We start from the raw sequence: 14,836 nt of genomic DNA, 5'->3' as shown, positions 1-14,836 counted from the left end.
CTGCGACATCTCTTCCTTTCTCACACCTGTCTCTGGCTTTTCTGCCACCCTTTCGTATGCTTTTCCGTGGGTCCTTTTGTGCAGAGCTAGGGAGGTTTTGGGAGAAGTACTGTTTGGGAAGAAAGACACTTAATTTTGTCCCTAGGTTCTTTTCGCGAGAGCCCTCCCAGTCATCAGCCCCCCCCCCCACTTTATCCTGCCCTTCACAGCAGAGACCCACATCTTGACCAGGGGTCTCAGCTAACTTGCCATTAAGTGACCTTTAGTGTTAGAAATCAGAGGAGTCTGTATTTACTGTGGCCAGGGCCCAGGAAGGGCAGGGATATCCCTTTGGGAGTTCAAGGAGGAGTAGTCTCAGAGGAGAGCAGCTGAGGCTTTAGAATTTGGGGTGAGGGCTTAAGACGGGCACGTAGGGGGCCACATCTGAGGTTTGGGCTTTCAGGCTCCTGGGCACCAACCAGGCTACTGGCTGTAGGAGAAAGTAGCCAGCCTTCCAATCTGGGCCAGGCAGAGATAAATCTGGAGATGAGGAGGGCTCCCATTCCTGATTGTCCAATTAAGCTCTTTTAAGTTGTGAGAAAAACATACCTCTGTGTGTCTATCCATCTCTTTGTATGTATACGAAGCAGACCTTTGACATTCACTGAGGACACATGAAGAAACTTCTCAAATATATGACTTCCTCACGACAGTGTTTCTCAGGCTTTGAGCTGTCTGTGGATCACCTCCGGGTCCTGTGAAAAGGCAGATTCTGAGCCAGCAGTGCTGGAGGTGGTGGGGGGTGGGCACCTAAGATTCTGCATCTCTAAGAAGCTTGCAGGTGGTGCTGATGCCACTGGTCTGGGCAGCACCGGGCACTGTGCTGTCCCTCACATCCCACATCTGTCAGGTGAGCCAGTGGTGGTTCCTACCCTGCCATGTGGTGCGGACCGAGAGGTGCTGGTTATTAAATGAGAACCATGCACCTGATGGAGGCAAGGGTCCTGGGGCGACCTCGGCTTGCCTCATCTTTTAAGTATGTGATTCCGATTCTTGCCTTAGCAAAATGACATGTCTGCCCAGGTCAAGGACCTTTAGACTTCCTCTCAAAGAGCTGAAATCATAAATTATGAATCGGTGAATGCCCAAGGCCTGGTCTCGTCATGCGTCTCTGTTCTCATGTGCATCAGAGCCCCTCAGCTCAGGTCACCGGCAGGTATTAGGGGCTCCGTGCCATGTCGTGCCCGAGGAGAGTTTGTGGAGGAGGCCACTCTTTTGCTATCTGATGAGGTGACACAGTGTTTGACTTTTGTCTTATATGTTTATCAGAGAAGGAAAAGAAGTGTCTAAGGCTTGTCCCCACCTAAGTGCAAGTGGGACCGTAAAGAACTGGGACAGATGGGAATTCAGCCTGACCTCTCTGAGAAGGTGGAAATTCTGTGCCTGCCCTACCCAGCAGAATATAGAGCGAGCCTGACCCCCGGGTCTCCCCTCCTTTAAGATGACTTGTTTCTGCAGGCTATGGGCAAGTGCCCAAAAGATACCCCTGCAGTCCCTGCCTGCGGAACTTTGATCAGGAAGCCTAGCCCAGCATTGTGCTGTGAAACCCTCATCAGGAATGGACATGTCCTGGACTATGCTGTGCAATATGGGAGGCACTAGCTATGTGTGGCTGTTGAGCCCTTGTGAGGTGGCTAAGGTAACTGAGGAAGGTGTATTTCTAGCTTGATTTAATTTTAATTCAAATAGCTGCAGATGGGTCATGGCTGTCCTGTTGGATAGTGCAGAGTTCGGTTAATTAGCCATCTCTTCCATCCATCCCACTTCTGTTGCCCCTATATGCCCACGCCAAGCTGCCTGGGAGCTCAGAGAGGAGGAGGTCCAGGCAGAAGAGGGAGAGGTGTAGAGGAAGAAGACCAGTGGACACCCAAGCCCAGAATGGGCTTGATTTGGGCTGGGTCGGCCCAGGCTGGGCGACGTGAGGTCCACAGCATGGGTTTCCAGCTGTCCGTCTTGCTGCGTGACCTCTGACGAGGCCGTGCTCCAGGCCTGGCGCTGACTCAGCAGAGAGCTTTCGGGGTTGGGGGGGGCCCTGCTTGAGACCCAGGCCCGCCCCCGCCTTCAGAACACCCATGCCCTCACCTGCTGCGGACCTGGTGTGAGTGCTCATTGTGTGCGTATGTCTCTGTGCACACACCTGTCCACGTCTGGGCATGCCTTTCTATGTCCAGAGCTGACCACATCTTGGTCCCTGGCTTCCTCATTCTCTTCCGTGTCACTGCCCCCGCCCTGGCCCCCCTGCACCTGGGCTCCTCTGCCCTCCCTTGAGCCTCGAGTCGCTCTAGGTTCCCCTCAGTTCCCTCATTGCCCAATGCCCCCAGCTGACAGAAGTGCTGATCTTGTCACACCCAGCAGCTGCGTGCAGAAATGCTACTGCAAGCCACAGCGGGCTCAGCAGCACTCCTGCAAGATGTCAGAACTGTCCACCATAACTCTGTAAGTGTGCGCGGCGTGGCTGCAGCTGGGGGTCCCGGAGGGGAGGGGGCCGCATGCTGCTGCTGCCGCCTGGAGCTTTGCACCTGCTAGCTGTCCCAGAGCGGAGAGCGAGGCTGTACCTCCAGCCCAGTGGTTTCTCTGCTGTTGCATGTTGGTGTCTGTGTGTCTTGTGAATTCTCTGCAACCTCAAGCCATCGGGGGAGGGGGAGGGGGGATGCTGTGGGGACGGAGCTGTGGTCCCTGTGGGAGCAGCCTCCTTGCTGCTGCCACGGTGCGTGGTTTTCCCTTGAATCCCCCACTCTTCTGGGCTTCAGTCTTTGCACCCGCCAAATTAGTTCTAAGAGTCTTAGAGCCTGAGTTCCTATACACTGGACCCTCACCCCCGAGGAACCTTGCTCACACTTCCTGTGCTAAGAGGCTTAATCCTCACAGTGACCCTCTGAGGTGGGGTCCTTGTAATAACCTCATTTTACAGATGAGAGAACTGAACACAGAGAGGGGAAATACTCAAGGTCCCATCCCTGGCAGGGTGAGGATTTGAACCCAGGGAGTCCTCAGCACAAAGGCCCAGGGCATTTCTAACTGAAGATCAGTCTTCCTTTGGAAATCCCTTGTCGGGGGGGGTGGAGGGGAGCCCACCGTAATTTGGGCGGCTCTGACCATTGGAAATTCTTCCTTGTGTTTTTTTAGGGATCTTCTGTCCATCGATGCCCCCTTGGGGGCAGAAGGACAGAGGCTGAGGCTTGTGTCCCAGTCTCTGTGACTTGATCAGATAGGGTGATTCTGTGACTCTCTTCAGAGGGTTCCCTAGGCTCACACCATGTGTCCCCATTCCAAGGCCTCTGGTCCGCTCTGAAGTATATTGGTCCCAGAGCTTTGGGCCCTCATGGCCTCCTCATCTGCGCCCCACTTCTCTGTCTGCCAAATTGGTGACCATCTGCCCTGGCAGAAGTCCCCAACCGTTCCAGGGGTGCTTCTGGGCCACCCGTGTCACCCTTGCTGCCATTTGCCACCTGACCAGGGACTGGGAAGGGCCCGAGCTCATGTCTGGAAGGTCCCTGCTTCTCACACATGGAACCATCCAGCCACAGCCGTGTGAAAGCTGAAGAGGTTTGGCCTTTTGGTTTCTAAGAACTTTCAAACTGTGGGGATGGATCCCTGCAAACAGGCCCGGGGAGGGAGGAAGAGGGCGCAAACCACAGGCGTGTCTGAGGGCCGCCTTTCCTCCCAAGCCCCTTCACTTAAACTTTGCTTATGAGGTCCCCCCCCCCCCACCGGGCAGCGTCATAAAGGGGTCCACAAGTGCCCACATGCCTGAGTTTCCAGGCCACCTGCCACTTCTTTTCAGGCTTTCGTCCTTCAGCCATGCGTTGCCCCTTACCACGGGGGACACAGAGATGCGCAGGACCCGAGCCCCAGGTCACAGTCAGGTGTCAGAACTCTGAGGCTTTCCCATGGCCTGTGTGTTCATTTGTTTCTTCCTGGGCAGGAACCTTCTGAGTGTGAGCCCCCAGCCTGGCACGAGCTGGCCAGGGAAGCTAACTGATAAGGGAAACACCAAGAGCATCTTCAGGGATCCACAGTCTGAGAGAGGACAGCCCCCTCGAGGACACCTGGGCTCAGGGTGGGACCTACTCCCATCCTTTTGGCACCAGCTCTGGTCCAGGGCACCCGGGGCCCTGCAGAACGGGCTGCCTGTGGCCAGGGGTGGAAGGGTGGTGCTTCTTGCCTCCATGGCTCAGCCTTTGTCCACCTGAAGGTTTTCCCAGGGCACTCCTCCCCCTTTCTCTGAGTCTCCTTCTCTGCTTCTCTTTCTTCCCTTCCCTCTCTCTCAGTTGGGAAGCCAAGTGCCTCACGCAGACCCCATGGATTCACCTCCTGAAATCTGGAGCCCTCACATTCAACAGAACATTTTCTCCCGGAAAGACTAGGATGGGGAAGAGGGCAGGGCTCATGCAATGCCCCCAAATCAAAGGGCTACCCTCCTCACCCTTCAATGTCCTTTCCCGTGGACAGGAACTGAGAGGGAGGGGAGCTGGACCTCCCACTTACTGCCCCCACTCTGATGACTCAGTGGGCAGACCACACCTACAAGGGCAGGGCTGGGTCTTCCAGGAGATCCAGAGGGAGCCAGTACCCTGCGGTGGGCAAAGCTGGGGTCCCACTTGGAGACCCTCTGGGAACATCCCTTCCGACAGAATAGGACCCACAAGCACATGCAGTGTGGACCCTTTGGACGTCATATTGTGGCTTCTGTGCCCCTGCCCCTCAGAGCAGAGCCCCACTTTGCTGGGCCTCGTAACCAGTGGCAAGCAGAGGAATCCCAGAAGAGCAGCCTCAGGATGCAAGGAGGGCCCTTTGGCTCCTTCTCTCTCTTTCCCCTCAAATTCCAAGCAGGCAGCCTCCTCTCCCTTGACTGTTCCCCAGGTGGTGGATTCCTCCGGCTTAGCCAGTGCTTTTTGATTCCCAGAGGCAGTCAGTCCTTCCTTGGATCCCTCCTGGGTCTCTCCTTTTGTGGTCCACCCCCGGTGCCCCCACCCCCTCCCTCATCAGCACTTCCCCATCACTCCCCATGTGTGTGGCAACCCCAGGCTCAGAAAAGCCCGCTGCCTCCGTGGCCCCCCAGGGGCTGTTCTTTCCAAGCATGTGGAGCTTCCATCCAGAGCAGGGGACAGTTTGCTTTGCTTGAGGGCCCATGATGTCACAAACCTTCCAAATCCCGCATTGGTCCCCATCTCCCTTTTGCCAAGGGTTTTGTACCTTCCATAAGGGGTGTCTGTAAACCCCACACTCACATTTAGTGGTTCTACAGGACACTGACATGGCCTAGAGGAATGGGATGTCCACCCAAAACGTCCCAGGGGGGTCTGGAAGCCCTGCTGGGTTGGCCACCCTCTCCCCCAGCCCCCATGCCCTGGGAGAGAATCCTGAGAGAGTCTGTGGACAGGAGCCCCAGCTCTGGGGGAGAGCGGGGAGCTGGGACTTAGCCTTTCTGCCTTCCATGGCTCCAATGTCAAGACCTGGCCACCCTAAGAGCAAACACTCTCTCACTCTCTCCCAACAGACGGCTAGCCCGGTCCACCCTGCTGCTCATCCCACTGTTTGGAATCCACTACACGGTATTCGCCTTCTCCCCGGAGAATGTCAGCAAGAGGGAGAGACTTGTGTTTGAGCTGGGGCTGGGCTCCTTCCAGGTAGGTGTGGTGGGTAGGGCAGGTGGGGGCTTGTGGGGAGCCAGGGCCCCGGTCTCTAATCTGCTGGCGGTTCTAAGTTCTGTAACCTAGACCCAGCCTTGTGTTTCCATGTCTGGAATAGTAGCAGAAGGAAGAGAGCTGGGAGAGCCCGTTCTGCTGTCTATACCGTGGGCTCCTGTGAGAACAGGTGCTGGTATCTTCCCACGGCTGCCTCTGGGGGTTCTGAGCAAGGCCTTCCTTGGGTACCCCATCCCTCCCCTTCAGCCTGCGGGGCGCGGGGAGCAGGGTGCTCTCCGGAGACCTCTGTGTCGACACCCTGACTCCAGCCTGTAGACCGCGCCTCTTAGGAGCCCTGGAGCTCAGTCTTACCTACTCTGGTGTCCCCAACACAGGACCTGGCCAAAGAGAACTAAAGAGGTGGATGAGCAAAGAGAGATACAGATGATCCAGAGAATAGAGAGGGACCATGACTCCATCCCTGAAGGCATAAGTGGATGGGGTTGTCAACGTGTGAATGAAGGAGTGAGCGAGTGGGTGTGAGGATGCCTAGTGAGTAAATTAATGGACGGCTGCACAAGTGGGTCTGTGAAGGGGCACCAGGGGCAAACTTGAGTGTCCTCTGGTAAAGCACCTCGCCCTAACCCAGCTGTTTGCTCCAGCTTCTTGAGGGTCAGGAGCTTACTCTGTAAGTAAGAGTAAGAGTAAGCTTACTCTTACTCTCCCTCCCACAGTTTTGATTCAAGGTATTTTCCCTGTTAATGGTTCTTAGCTTGGCATGGCTGTGAGCTGTGTGGCTGTAGCTCCAGCCTCGGAGTCAGAGCCCAGGGTACCCGTCTTAGCACAGGAATTCTAAAGGCAAAGAGTACATGTAAAGGCCATATGCAGGGGAGCCGGCTGCCTCCTCTGTGTCAGGCAATTAGTCATGGTGTTTTGTGTGCTATTAAGAGTGTCTGACCAAGGAAGTGTGGGATGGGGAGGGGGTGGGGATAAAGACATGGGTCCATTCTATCCTGGAGGGGTGCCACCCTCAGGGTCCTGCAGGCTGGTTAGGGAGCCTGAGAACATCCTGGGGACATCCACGAAAGGCTTCTTGGCAGCACATGGGATGGAGCTGGCCGTTGGGAATGGGAAGGATCTGACCTAGGGAATGTGAGATCCAAAGCCAGGTTGTAGCCACTTGGCCTCCTGAGCATGGCCATCATGGTGCAGCAGAACCTTTCCCATCTTACTGCAGATTCCTGGGCAAGGGCCCCCCATCCAGGTATGTTTCTGATTCCTGGAGTCATTCCACATTGCTGCTGCCTCCTACCTCACTGTGCCCAAGGTCCCTTGCTAGTGTTCTCAGGTTATTTTTGCTTTCTCTCCATAGGGCTTTGTGGTGGCTGTTCTCTACTGTTTTCTGAATGGCGAGGTAAGATTCTGGCCCTCTGGCTTCTTAGCAATGGAGGTGGGAATTGCTGGGGAGCAGACAGGGGCATAGCCTGCTGCCCACCAGAGCTGATGCTCCTGACCAGGGCCACACCAGGCTCCCAGCACCTGGAGGAGGGGGAAGGCAGTGGTGCTAGAGTCTCCAGGAAGCCTCTGTCCTGGACCAGAATCTCTCTCACTTCGCCTGCTGTGCAAAGCATCATGTGGACTTGTAAAGGCATCCCCTGTTGAGCATAACCCTGCTTATAAGACATACCTTAGTAAGGAGAGATGGAAAGAGGAAGGCACAAAAAATGGTACCTATAGTTTATGAGGCTGTGCCAGGCAGGGGTGCCAAGTGGGGAGCTACCCAAAGTTCAGCAATGCCCCCACCAGGCCTGCCTGTCTGCCCCAGCCCATCCCCTGTGAGTGGGGACTCTGGAACTTGCGAGAAACCCTGGGAGAGGCCTGGCACCTTCTCGTAGCGTGTCCTTTCCAGAGCTATGGTCTCAGGGCCTCCTGCTCCTGTTTGTTAAGGTGATGCTTTTGAACAGAGCCCAGAACAGAGGTGCTGGGACAGGAGTGGGGGCTGAATGGGTGGGATGGGTGTGCGGCGTGACCAGGAGTCATTGTATCTGTGCTTGGGTCTTGGCTTAGCACAGCAGGCTCTTCCCCTTTTTGCATCTGAGAAACACGAAGATTGGGTTCGGAGATTGCCAAGACAGCCTCCGGCAAGGTCGGATAAGGAGAGGCGTCAGCGCCAAGCAGCAAGCGGCTAGGGGAGGCAGGGGGTGGGAGCACAGGGAGCTGGCCAGGAGACCAGTGGGGAAGGTGGGAGCTGGAGCTGGAGGGCTGGGTGCTGGGACCACTCACTTGCAGGCGTACAGTCTGGGCTCCACACAGAGGTGCTGAACTGGGGAGGGCATAGAGAGGCTGAAGCTGGCCATGCCCTGTGCATACCAGGCTAAGGGCAACATGGGGGGTGTGTTCACTCAGACAGCACCTTAGTTAGCCGTTATCGAGCCTGACTGCATATTGGAATCCCTGGGGAACTTTACAACATACGGATGCCTCACCCCAGAGATTCTGATGTCGTTACTTTGGGCTGTGGTCGTGGCATCTGGATTTGTGAAGCTCTCTAGGTAATTCTGATGCGCAGCCCACTGTTAATGGTCTGAGAGAGAGGGGCTCCTTCCCTGGTCTGTCTGCCCCAAGCGACTGCTTTTTAAGATTCCCCGAAAGATCCTGTGAGCCTGCGATGGCCTGGGGAATACCAACGCCCAGGACTAGAAGTCCTCAGAGAACAAGAAGCCATTCGAGCTCCTTGCTCAGGCAGTGCCTTGGGAAAAGAGCTCAAGTCAGCTCCTCAGAGGCATTCCTTTCCCCACTGCTGGCCTAGAGGGCTGCAAGCCTTCTTCTGAGTCTGTGGGTATTGTAGGGAGGTGGCAGTGGGTGCCGGGGAGGGGCCCGGCAGAGCAGTCAGGTAGAAGAGGCTGTCTGGAAGTGACCATCCCACTTGCTCCCTGCAGGTGCAGGCGGAGATCAAGCGTAAGTGGCGGAGCTGGAAGGTGAACCGCTACTTCGCCGTGGACTTCAAGCACCGGCACCCGTCCCTGGCCAGCAGTGGGGTGAACGGGGGCACCCAACTCTCCATCCTGAGCAAGAGCAGCTCCCAGATCCGCATGTCCGGACTCCCGGCTGACAACCTGGCCACCTGAGCCCGTCCTCCCCTCCTTCTCTCCTCCGTACACAGGCTGGGGCTGCAGGCGGGCGCCGGCCCACGCATGTTCAGCTTCTTTTCTCACTTCGGGCAGGCCCTGGGCTGGAGGCCGGGCTCCCCGAGGTGGGAGAAGGATGCAGGGCGAACCCGGGTATTGCCCCTCCCCATCTGGCACTGTCCCCCCACCCTCATGGGCCCCTGGGCCCTGATCCCAACCTGTAAATACTCCACCAATTTTGAAAAGTTGTCTTATCCCCACCCCCTGACCACCTCAGGCAAGTCCCCAGCTTCACCCTATCCTGTTTCCACCAGCCTTAGTGATCTCCTTGCCCTTGTGAATGAGGCCTTGTGCGCTGAGGCTGACGACCTTGCTTTGGAGGGGGGGGGGATTAGGGAGGGGCCTGCCCGAGAGCCCCCACAGTGTCTGACTTTCAGTGTGGACTCCTTGAGTCTGCTCACCACCTGAGGCTCTTCTCAGGCCGGGCCCAGTCCCTGAGGCCTGCCAGAGATCCAGCTTGGGTGCTCTGAGCATCCTTTAGTGGAGGTGAGACCTGAGCCGAGACTCCCCCATCCTCCGCCCCCCAGCACCTTGGTGTCCAGGTGCCCAGCTCCTGGTGTCAGGGCAGTGGACAGCTCCAGGGCTCTTCCAATCAGAGACTTCATTTTGGGTGTGGGGCTCAGGGTCCCGGCATGTTCTGGTGCTCTTCATTTGGTAGAAGAAAAATTGCCAAGATCCAGCAACGTGGATGTGATCGGAAAGGAGATAGGAAGAGTTTGGGGGCCCGTGGAAGAAGACCTTCACTGGCTCCATTACTTCGCTCCCGACTCGAGGTGGCCGGGGGTTCCTCGGGTAGCCTCCCTTCTACGCTTCCCATCCCTAGGCATCAGCTGTGGGAGGTGAGAGACTCATGCCTCAGAGAGACTGCTTCCCACCCCTACCTACCACAAGGAGCCCCTAAGCCCTCCCCCTCCTCATTTCTCCTCAAGTCAAAGCCATGAATAGGATGAACCAGCCGCCTTCCTGTGATGTCAATGAATCCCGAATCACCTTACCTCCTTGCGCCCGAGTCAGGGCCCTCATAACTCCCCTCCCCCCCACCCTCATGGACAATGAGAAGCCCCGGCCAACAGTTCCTTGGGCTTGAGCTCAGCTACTGAACTATCTCTGAGACCTTTGCAAAGACTTCCCTCTGTGTATTCTTGACATTGAATCACCACAGATGCTACAGTGGCCTAGGATGTTGGGAGGAGAACCATACCCACCGTGCCTATTAGAAGAAGCCACAGAAGGAAGGCATGGCAGCTCCACAGTTCCCGCTGTGGTTCTCCAGTTGCAAGTTGCTTGGCCACAGTCTAAGAATTCAAAATGGTGTAGAAGCAGATTGTGAGGGAAGGTGGGAAAAAGTGCTAGAGTGCCGTGGCCCATGTGGGGGGGCCCATTTCATTCCATGTCAACTTTTGGTGTTGTTCCTGTCCAAGTGTGTTTGCAGACTTGTTTCGTGATCATGTTCTGGAATGCTTAGGGAACTTGGGTGGAGAGGGAATGTTGCTTCGCTTGTTTTTATGAGGAGCGCAGAGCCTGGGGGACCTTGGGGTCCGTGTTTGGAGAGATCCTCTAGATGACTGGAGAAGGACTTAGTTGCATGGTTTAGAGATGAGCCCTGTGTCCTTGGCCAGTGAAGCACTGTAGACCTCTGGGTCTTTGGCAAACCTAGAATCTGCCCCCCATTGGGCCTCTACTGCTCAGACTATGGACACAGAGCTCCTTGTTCGGGGTCTCAGTTGTTCCATATGTGAGATGAAGTGGCTTCAAAAGCTTCTCCAATCTCTGCACTTCAGCAATTGTTGCTTTCAAAGCTAAGCAGATAAAAGGGCATGCATCATTGTTAATACGTATCATCTAAGGCTTTGAAGTGTATGTGTTCGTGTATATGTGGTGGGAGGGGAGAACGCCGTTTATTTTCCCTTTCTTAGAAAGGAAACTTCTGTCTCTTCCACTGGGACACCGTAGTGGAAGCTGGTGGGCTGGAGGGAGGGATCATGCCAGGGACAGTTGGACAGGGGCCTCGGGCATGATGTGTAGATCCAGCCATGTCCCTAGCCTGGGCAGGGTGCCAAGGCTGCTTGGACAGTGGCTACCTCCAGATCCTAGGAGCGGTGCCCTGAGTGGACCTCATTCCTTCGTCCCAGTCCCCACCAGCAGCTCTGCTTCACTGTGGAAAAAGAGACTTTGATTTTATACAGATATCCTCATAAAACAGCAGAGACATCATCAGCTTAGAATCCTATGGGCTGTGTTGCCACCTGAGCACTGGGGTGCATCCTTGTAGAGGTTCCGGGTTCCTGTTGGTTTGTTGGTTTATTTTTCTATCTGGATGAAATATTGTCCATCTTGTGAACAGATGTACCCCACGTATTTTGAATGTTCCAGAAGGTTAAGCAGCTGGCCTGCAGGGTCATAGGCAGTGGGTGGGGGGAGGGGGATGGATAGCATAAGGCCTGGACAAAACCTTCCCCTCTTTGAGTCTTTGTTTTCAAATCTGTAAAATGGGCAGTAGGACTAGGTGATCTGTGGAGCCCATTGCATCTCTGGAATTCTCTGTCTAAACACCAGCCATCTACTTACTGGGGATGGGCTCCAGGCCACATTTGTCTCCCCGGGAAGGGGTAAGAAAGAGTTGTGAGCTGGGAGGGGTTTGAGGTCTTCAGGAATGGTCATTCTGGAGAGGAACAGAGTTCTCCATCTTCATGACTCTAGAAGATAATTACCAGGAGGGTTTTTTTTTTTTTTCCTAATTTTATGCAATCCTAAAGGTCAACAGTCACCCAGGGGAGGCTGAGTTCTTGGAATGAAGAGATTTTTCAGATTCTTTTATGAATGCTCCGCCATGGGACAGGCCATGTTAGAAGAGAGTCTCCAACCCCGGTGGAAGTGGGAATCCAAGTTAGGGATGCTGAGGCTGCCAAGGAACCTGTGAGAGGACAGAGTGTGCGATTTGGGGGTGGGAGGGGGTTCAGTAGCTTCTTGGTGGTCCCCACACTGGGGGCTTCTTAACTCCCTACCATACGTGAGGCTAGGCCACGTTTCCTGTCTCATTGGGTGGCCCTGTGACTCTCCTTGACCTAGCCGGTGGTCTGCAGTGATTCCTCTTCTTACCCTCACTCCTTCCCAAACCAGCTTCTTCGGGGAACAGGGAGCTGGAGCCAGGCCCAAGGCTCGAAATACACATCATCACCCACGAAGTGTTCTGACTCACCTCCTCCCTCTGACCATTGCCCTTCCTGAAAGGAAAGCTAGCAGAAGCTTCCTTTGTGATTCTGTGAGTACCCTTGATCCTCTCAAGACCACTCCAAAGTGAAAGCAGTGAGTGCTTTGCCATCATAAATTCCTCCTTGAGCTCAGTGACCATGGAAGCCTGTGAGGAGGTCTCTGAACAGGGAGTGGGGAACCTGGAATTCTCTCAGCTTTGCCAGTGACCTGCTGTTTGGCCTTGACCCCTTCCCCGTATTTCTTTAGGGAGACTCACAAAGCACTAGAGCTGGGAAGAAAAACAGAGATCTGCAGGTCAAACCTCCCCATTGGGCTGATGAGAAATCCCTTACTGGCAGGCTTAGCACAGTGCCTGTACTGTGCTGGGATCCAAGATGCTTCACAAGCCTGAATGAGGCAAGGGGCCCACCAGCATGTGCCCAGCCCTGCATGTGAGCCCAACGAGAGCATCCATATAGAAAATATTCAGACACGTGCAAGAAAGTGGCTCTGGCTACCGAAGTGTTTAGGATTTCAAATCGCAGGAAGAGCAATAGAGTCAGTGTGGGATGGGGAGAACCGTGTTCTAGCCTGGGATTTTCTTGGAGTCTTGTGCCCCAAGACTCAGCCTCTCTGAGCCTCGGCTTCCTAATCCGAGAAATGGGAGGACATGATTTGCAGTCTGCTCCCCAGCCCAGAGATGAGGTTGAAGTGAGATATCCTTGTGTGTAAAAGGGCTTTGGATACTACACAGGTATGGGCTGGTACTGGGGTGAAGACCCCTGAAAGGGACCCTGTGCTATTTGTCAACTGCTTTGAGCCATCCTGGGTTAACCTTTGCCCCATTTGTAAAACCACCAGCACTGGGGGCAAGAGGGAGACCAGTGGGCTGTGAGGGACACAGGGTTCCAGGCTTATCTCTGTCAATGGATTCAGTTTGCTCTTGGACTTAGGATGGGGAGAATTTCACGTGGGTGGTGATTTCCCTGTCACCTCCATGGGAATCCTTCAAGGTTCTGGGACATTCCTCAAGTGGGCTATGGGCTCTTTTATTCTTTCCCTAAATATGTGAGTTCCTGGGATGTGTCTGTGCTTGGCCATTTGTGTCTTGTCTTATGTCTGTGTTGTGTGGTTTGCCCCTGCCGAGGGCTGAAGTGGGGCAGTCCCCAGCATCCCAGACGTGGCTCTAGGCTCACTTATGGAACCAGACCCCCGCTCCCATATTTCATCTCCCACAATAAAGATAAGCCCGAAGACCTCACTGCTACCGCTGCCGCCGTTAACGCTGTGCTCACGATCTTGTCTGGGATTTTAAGGATGTCACTGTGCTGTAGATGACTCAATAAATGTCTTATCATTTTTCCTGGTGGCTGTAACTTGGCAGAAGTGGCGGGCAGGGAGGAGAGGAGGTGGAAGAGGAGGAAATCTGATCACCCCGAGTGATCCAGTCCACAGAGTCCTGTGGCCTGGATTCCAAGGGAGAGCTGTGGAACAAGCATGAATGAGCTTAGAACTATGGGCTTGGAAAAGCAAAGTCGTGGCCTCAAAAGGATCTCCAAGCATCATGCAAACTGAGTGGAAACAAGGCCTGTTGGATGTTTTGAGTTCCTAGAAATGGAAGTAGCTCATCCCAGGTTTTCAATGCCTTATGGCCTGATGTTGTTTATGTGTGTGGTTACCGGATATCTCGGAGCTGGTCTACAGTGAAAACTTCATCCCAGGTAAGCACAGATGCATCTTGGCTGCCAGAGTCCCACCCTGTCATCTGGATATTCTGAGCCATCAGCCCATGCCAGACCAGTTAACCAATTCCAGGTAACCTCCATTTCCTCGAGTTTCTACTGATGGTCATATCCTCCAGTGCCCATTCTTGTATTCGTCGGAATTTACAGTTGCTAGCAATAGAAGGTAATTTTGGCTGACAGAGCAAAGATGGGGTTTAGGGAAAACATACTGGGCATCTCCTAGAATTCTCTCAGGACTGCAGAAGCCAGCAAAGGTGGCTCAAGCCTGAGCATGCTGCAGAGCTGGTGACGAAGCTGTTGTCTGCTGTGGCCAGCAGCCCACACAAGTCCATTAGGTTAGCTGTGTTCTGGTTGCCAGGGAGGCTGTAAATTTCACGTTTCCAGATTATACGTTGGGGAACTCAGGCTACTAAATCTGGAGATGTTTGGAATTTAACAATAGTATTAGAAAGCCTTAAAATAACAAATGCCCGTCCCAGCAGGCCTGTTGTGGAGCCAGCTCCCACCAGTGATCAGTGGGCTACGAGGACAAAGTCAAGACAATGAAAAGATACATCCCAACCAGATAACATGGGAGCCCTACAAACTTGATAGGCAACTTGCCAAAGGCACCAGGTGTCTAGTGGGGCTGTTCCCCCAGGGGTTTCTGTTTCCTGAGATTGCCCCTGCTCTTTCCTCTCCAGGTCCACCTAACACCCTAAAGGTTATTACCAGCTATATCACTCGACCCACTTAGCAGGTACCTTAAGCTGCTTCCAAAATGGAACCCACCCTCAACAGGGGGAAATCGATCTCTTGGCGTGTCAGATGGCTGACCGCTCAGGCAGAAGATGTCTCTATTGTCTAGAGAAATATCCTCACTGGTTTGACCATGATACATTGAGGTTCCATAGGCTTCGTTCTTAGAGGGAGGTCACATTCAAGAAGCAAAGATAAGGAGCCAAAAGCAAGCTGAAAGCCTTGAATTCTGTATTAGACTTGAATTTCTTGGCACCTGCAGCTGTGAAGGTTATCAAACTACTCAGTCTATGAACACTTACTAAAT

The 14,836-nt window shown here is 54.3% G+C and overlaps 1 protein-coding gene across 7 annotated transcripts in view; it reads left to right on the top strand.

The window, feature by feature from the left end:
* Nucleotides 1-13,409, top strand: part of ADCYAP1R1 (ADCYAP receptor type I) — a 58,457-nt gene extending 45,048 nt beyond the window's left edge. For 3 of the 7 annotated variants that reach the window (XM_082693666.1, XM_082693667.1, XM_082693670.1), the window contains 4 exons: nt 2,395-2,475; nt 5,540-5,669; nt 7,039-7,080; nt 8,606-13,409. In XM_082693666.1, coding sequence (XP_082549792.1) covers nt 2,395-2,475; nt 5,540-5,669; nt 7,039-7,080; nt 8,606-8,794 — 442 coding nt within the window. In that variant the 3' untranslated portion in view covers nt 8,795-13,409. Of the gene's footprint in view, nt 1-2,391; nt 2,476-5,539; nt 5,670-7,038; nt 7,081-8,605 lie in introns of all 7 variants that reach the window. The other 4 variants (XM_082693669.1, XM_082693672.1, XM_082693671.1 and 1 more) reach the window with 2 other exon arrangements.
* The last annotated feature ends 1,427 nt before the right edge of the window (nt 13,410-14,836 follow it).

This window comes from Mustela nivalis (genome assembly GCF_964662115.1).
Source record: "Mustela nivalis genome assembly, chromosome: 12".
Lineage (NCBI taxonomy): Eukaryota > Metazoa > Chordata > Mammalia > Carnivora > Mustelidae > Mustela > Mustela nivalis.
Note: the sequence above shows the minus strand (reverse complement) of the source record. Positions and strands in the feature narration are given on the sequence as shown.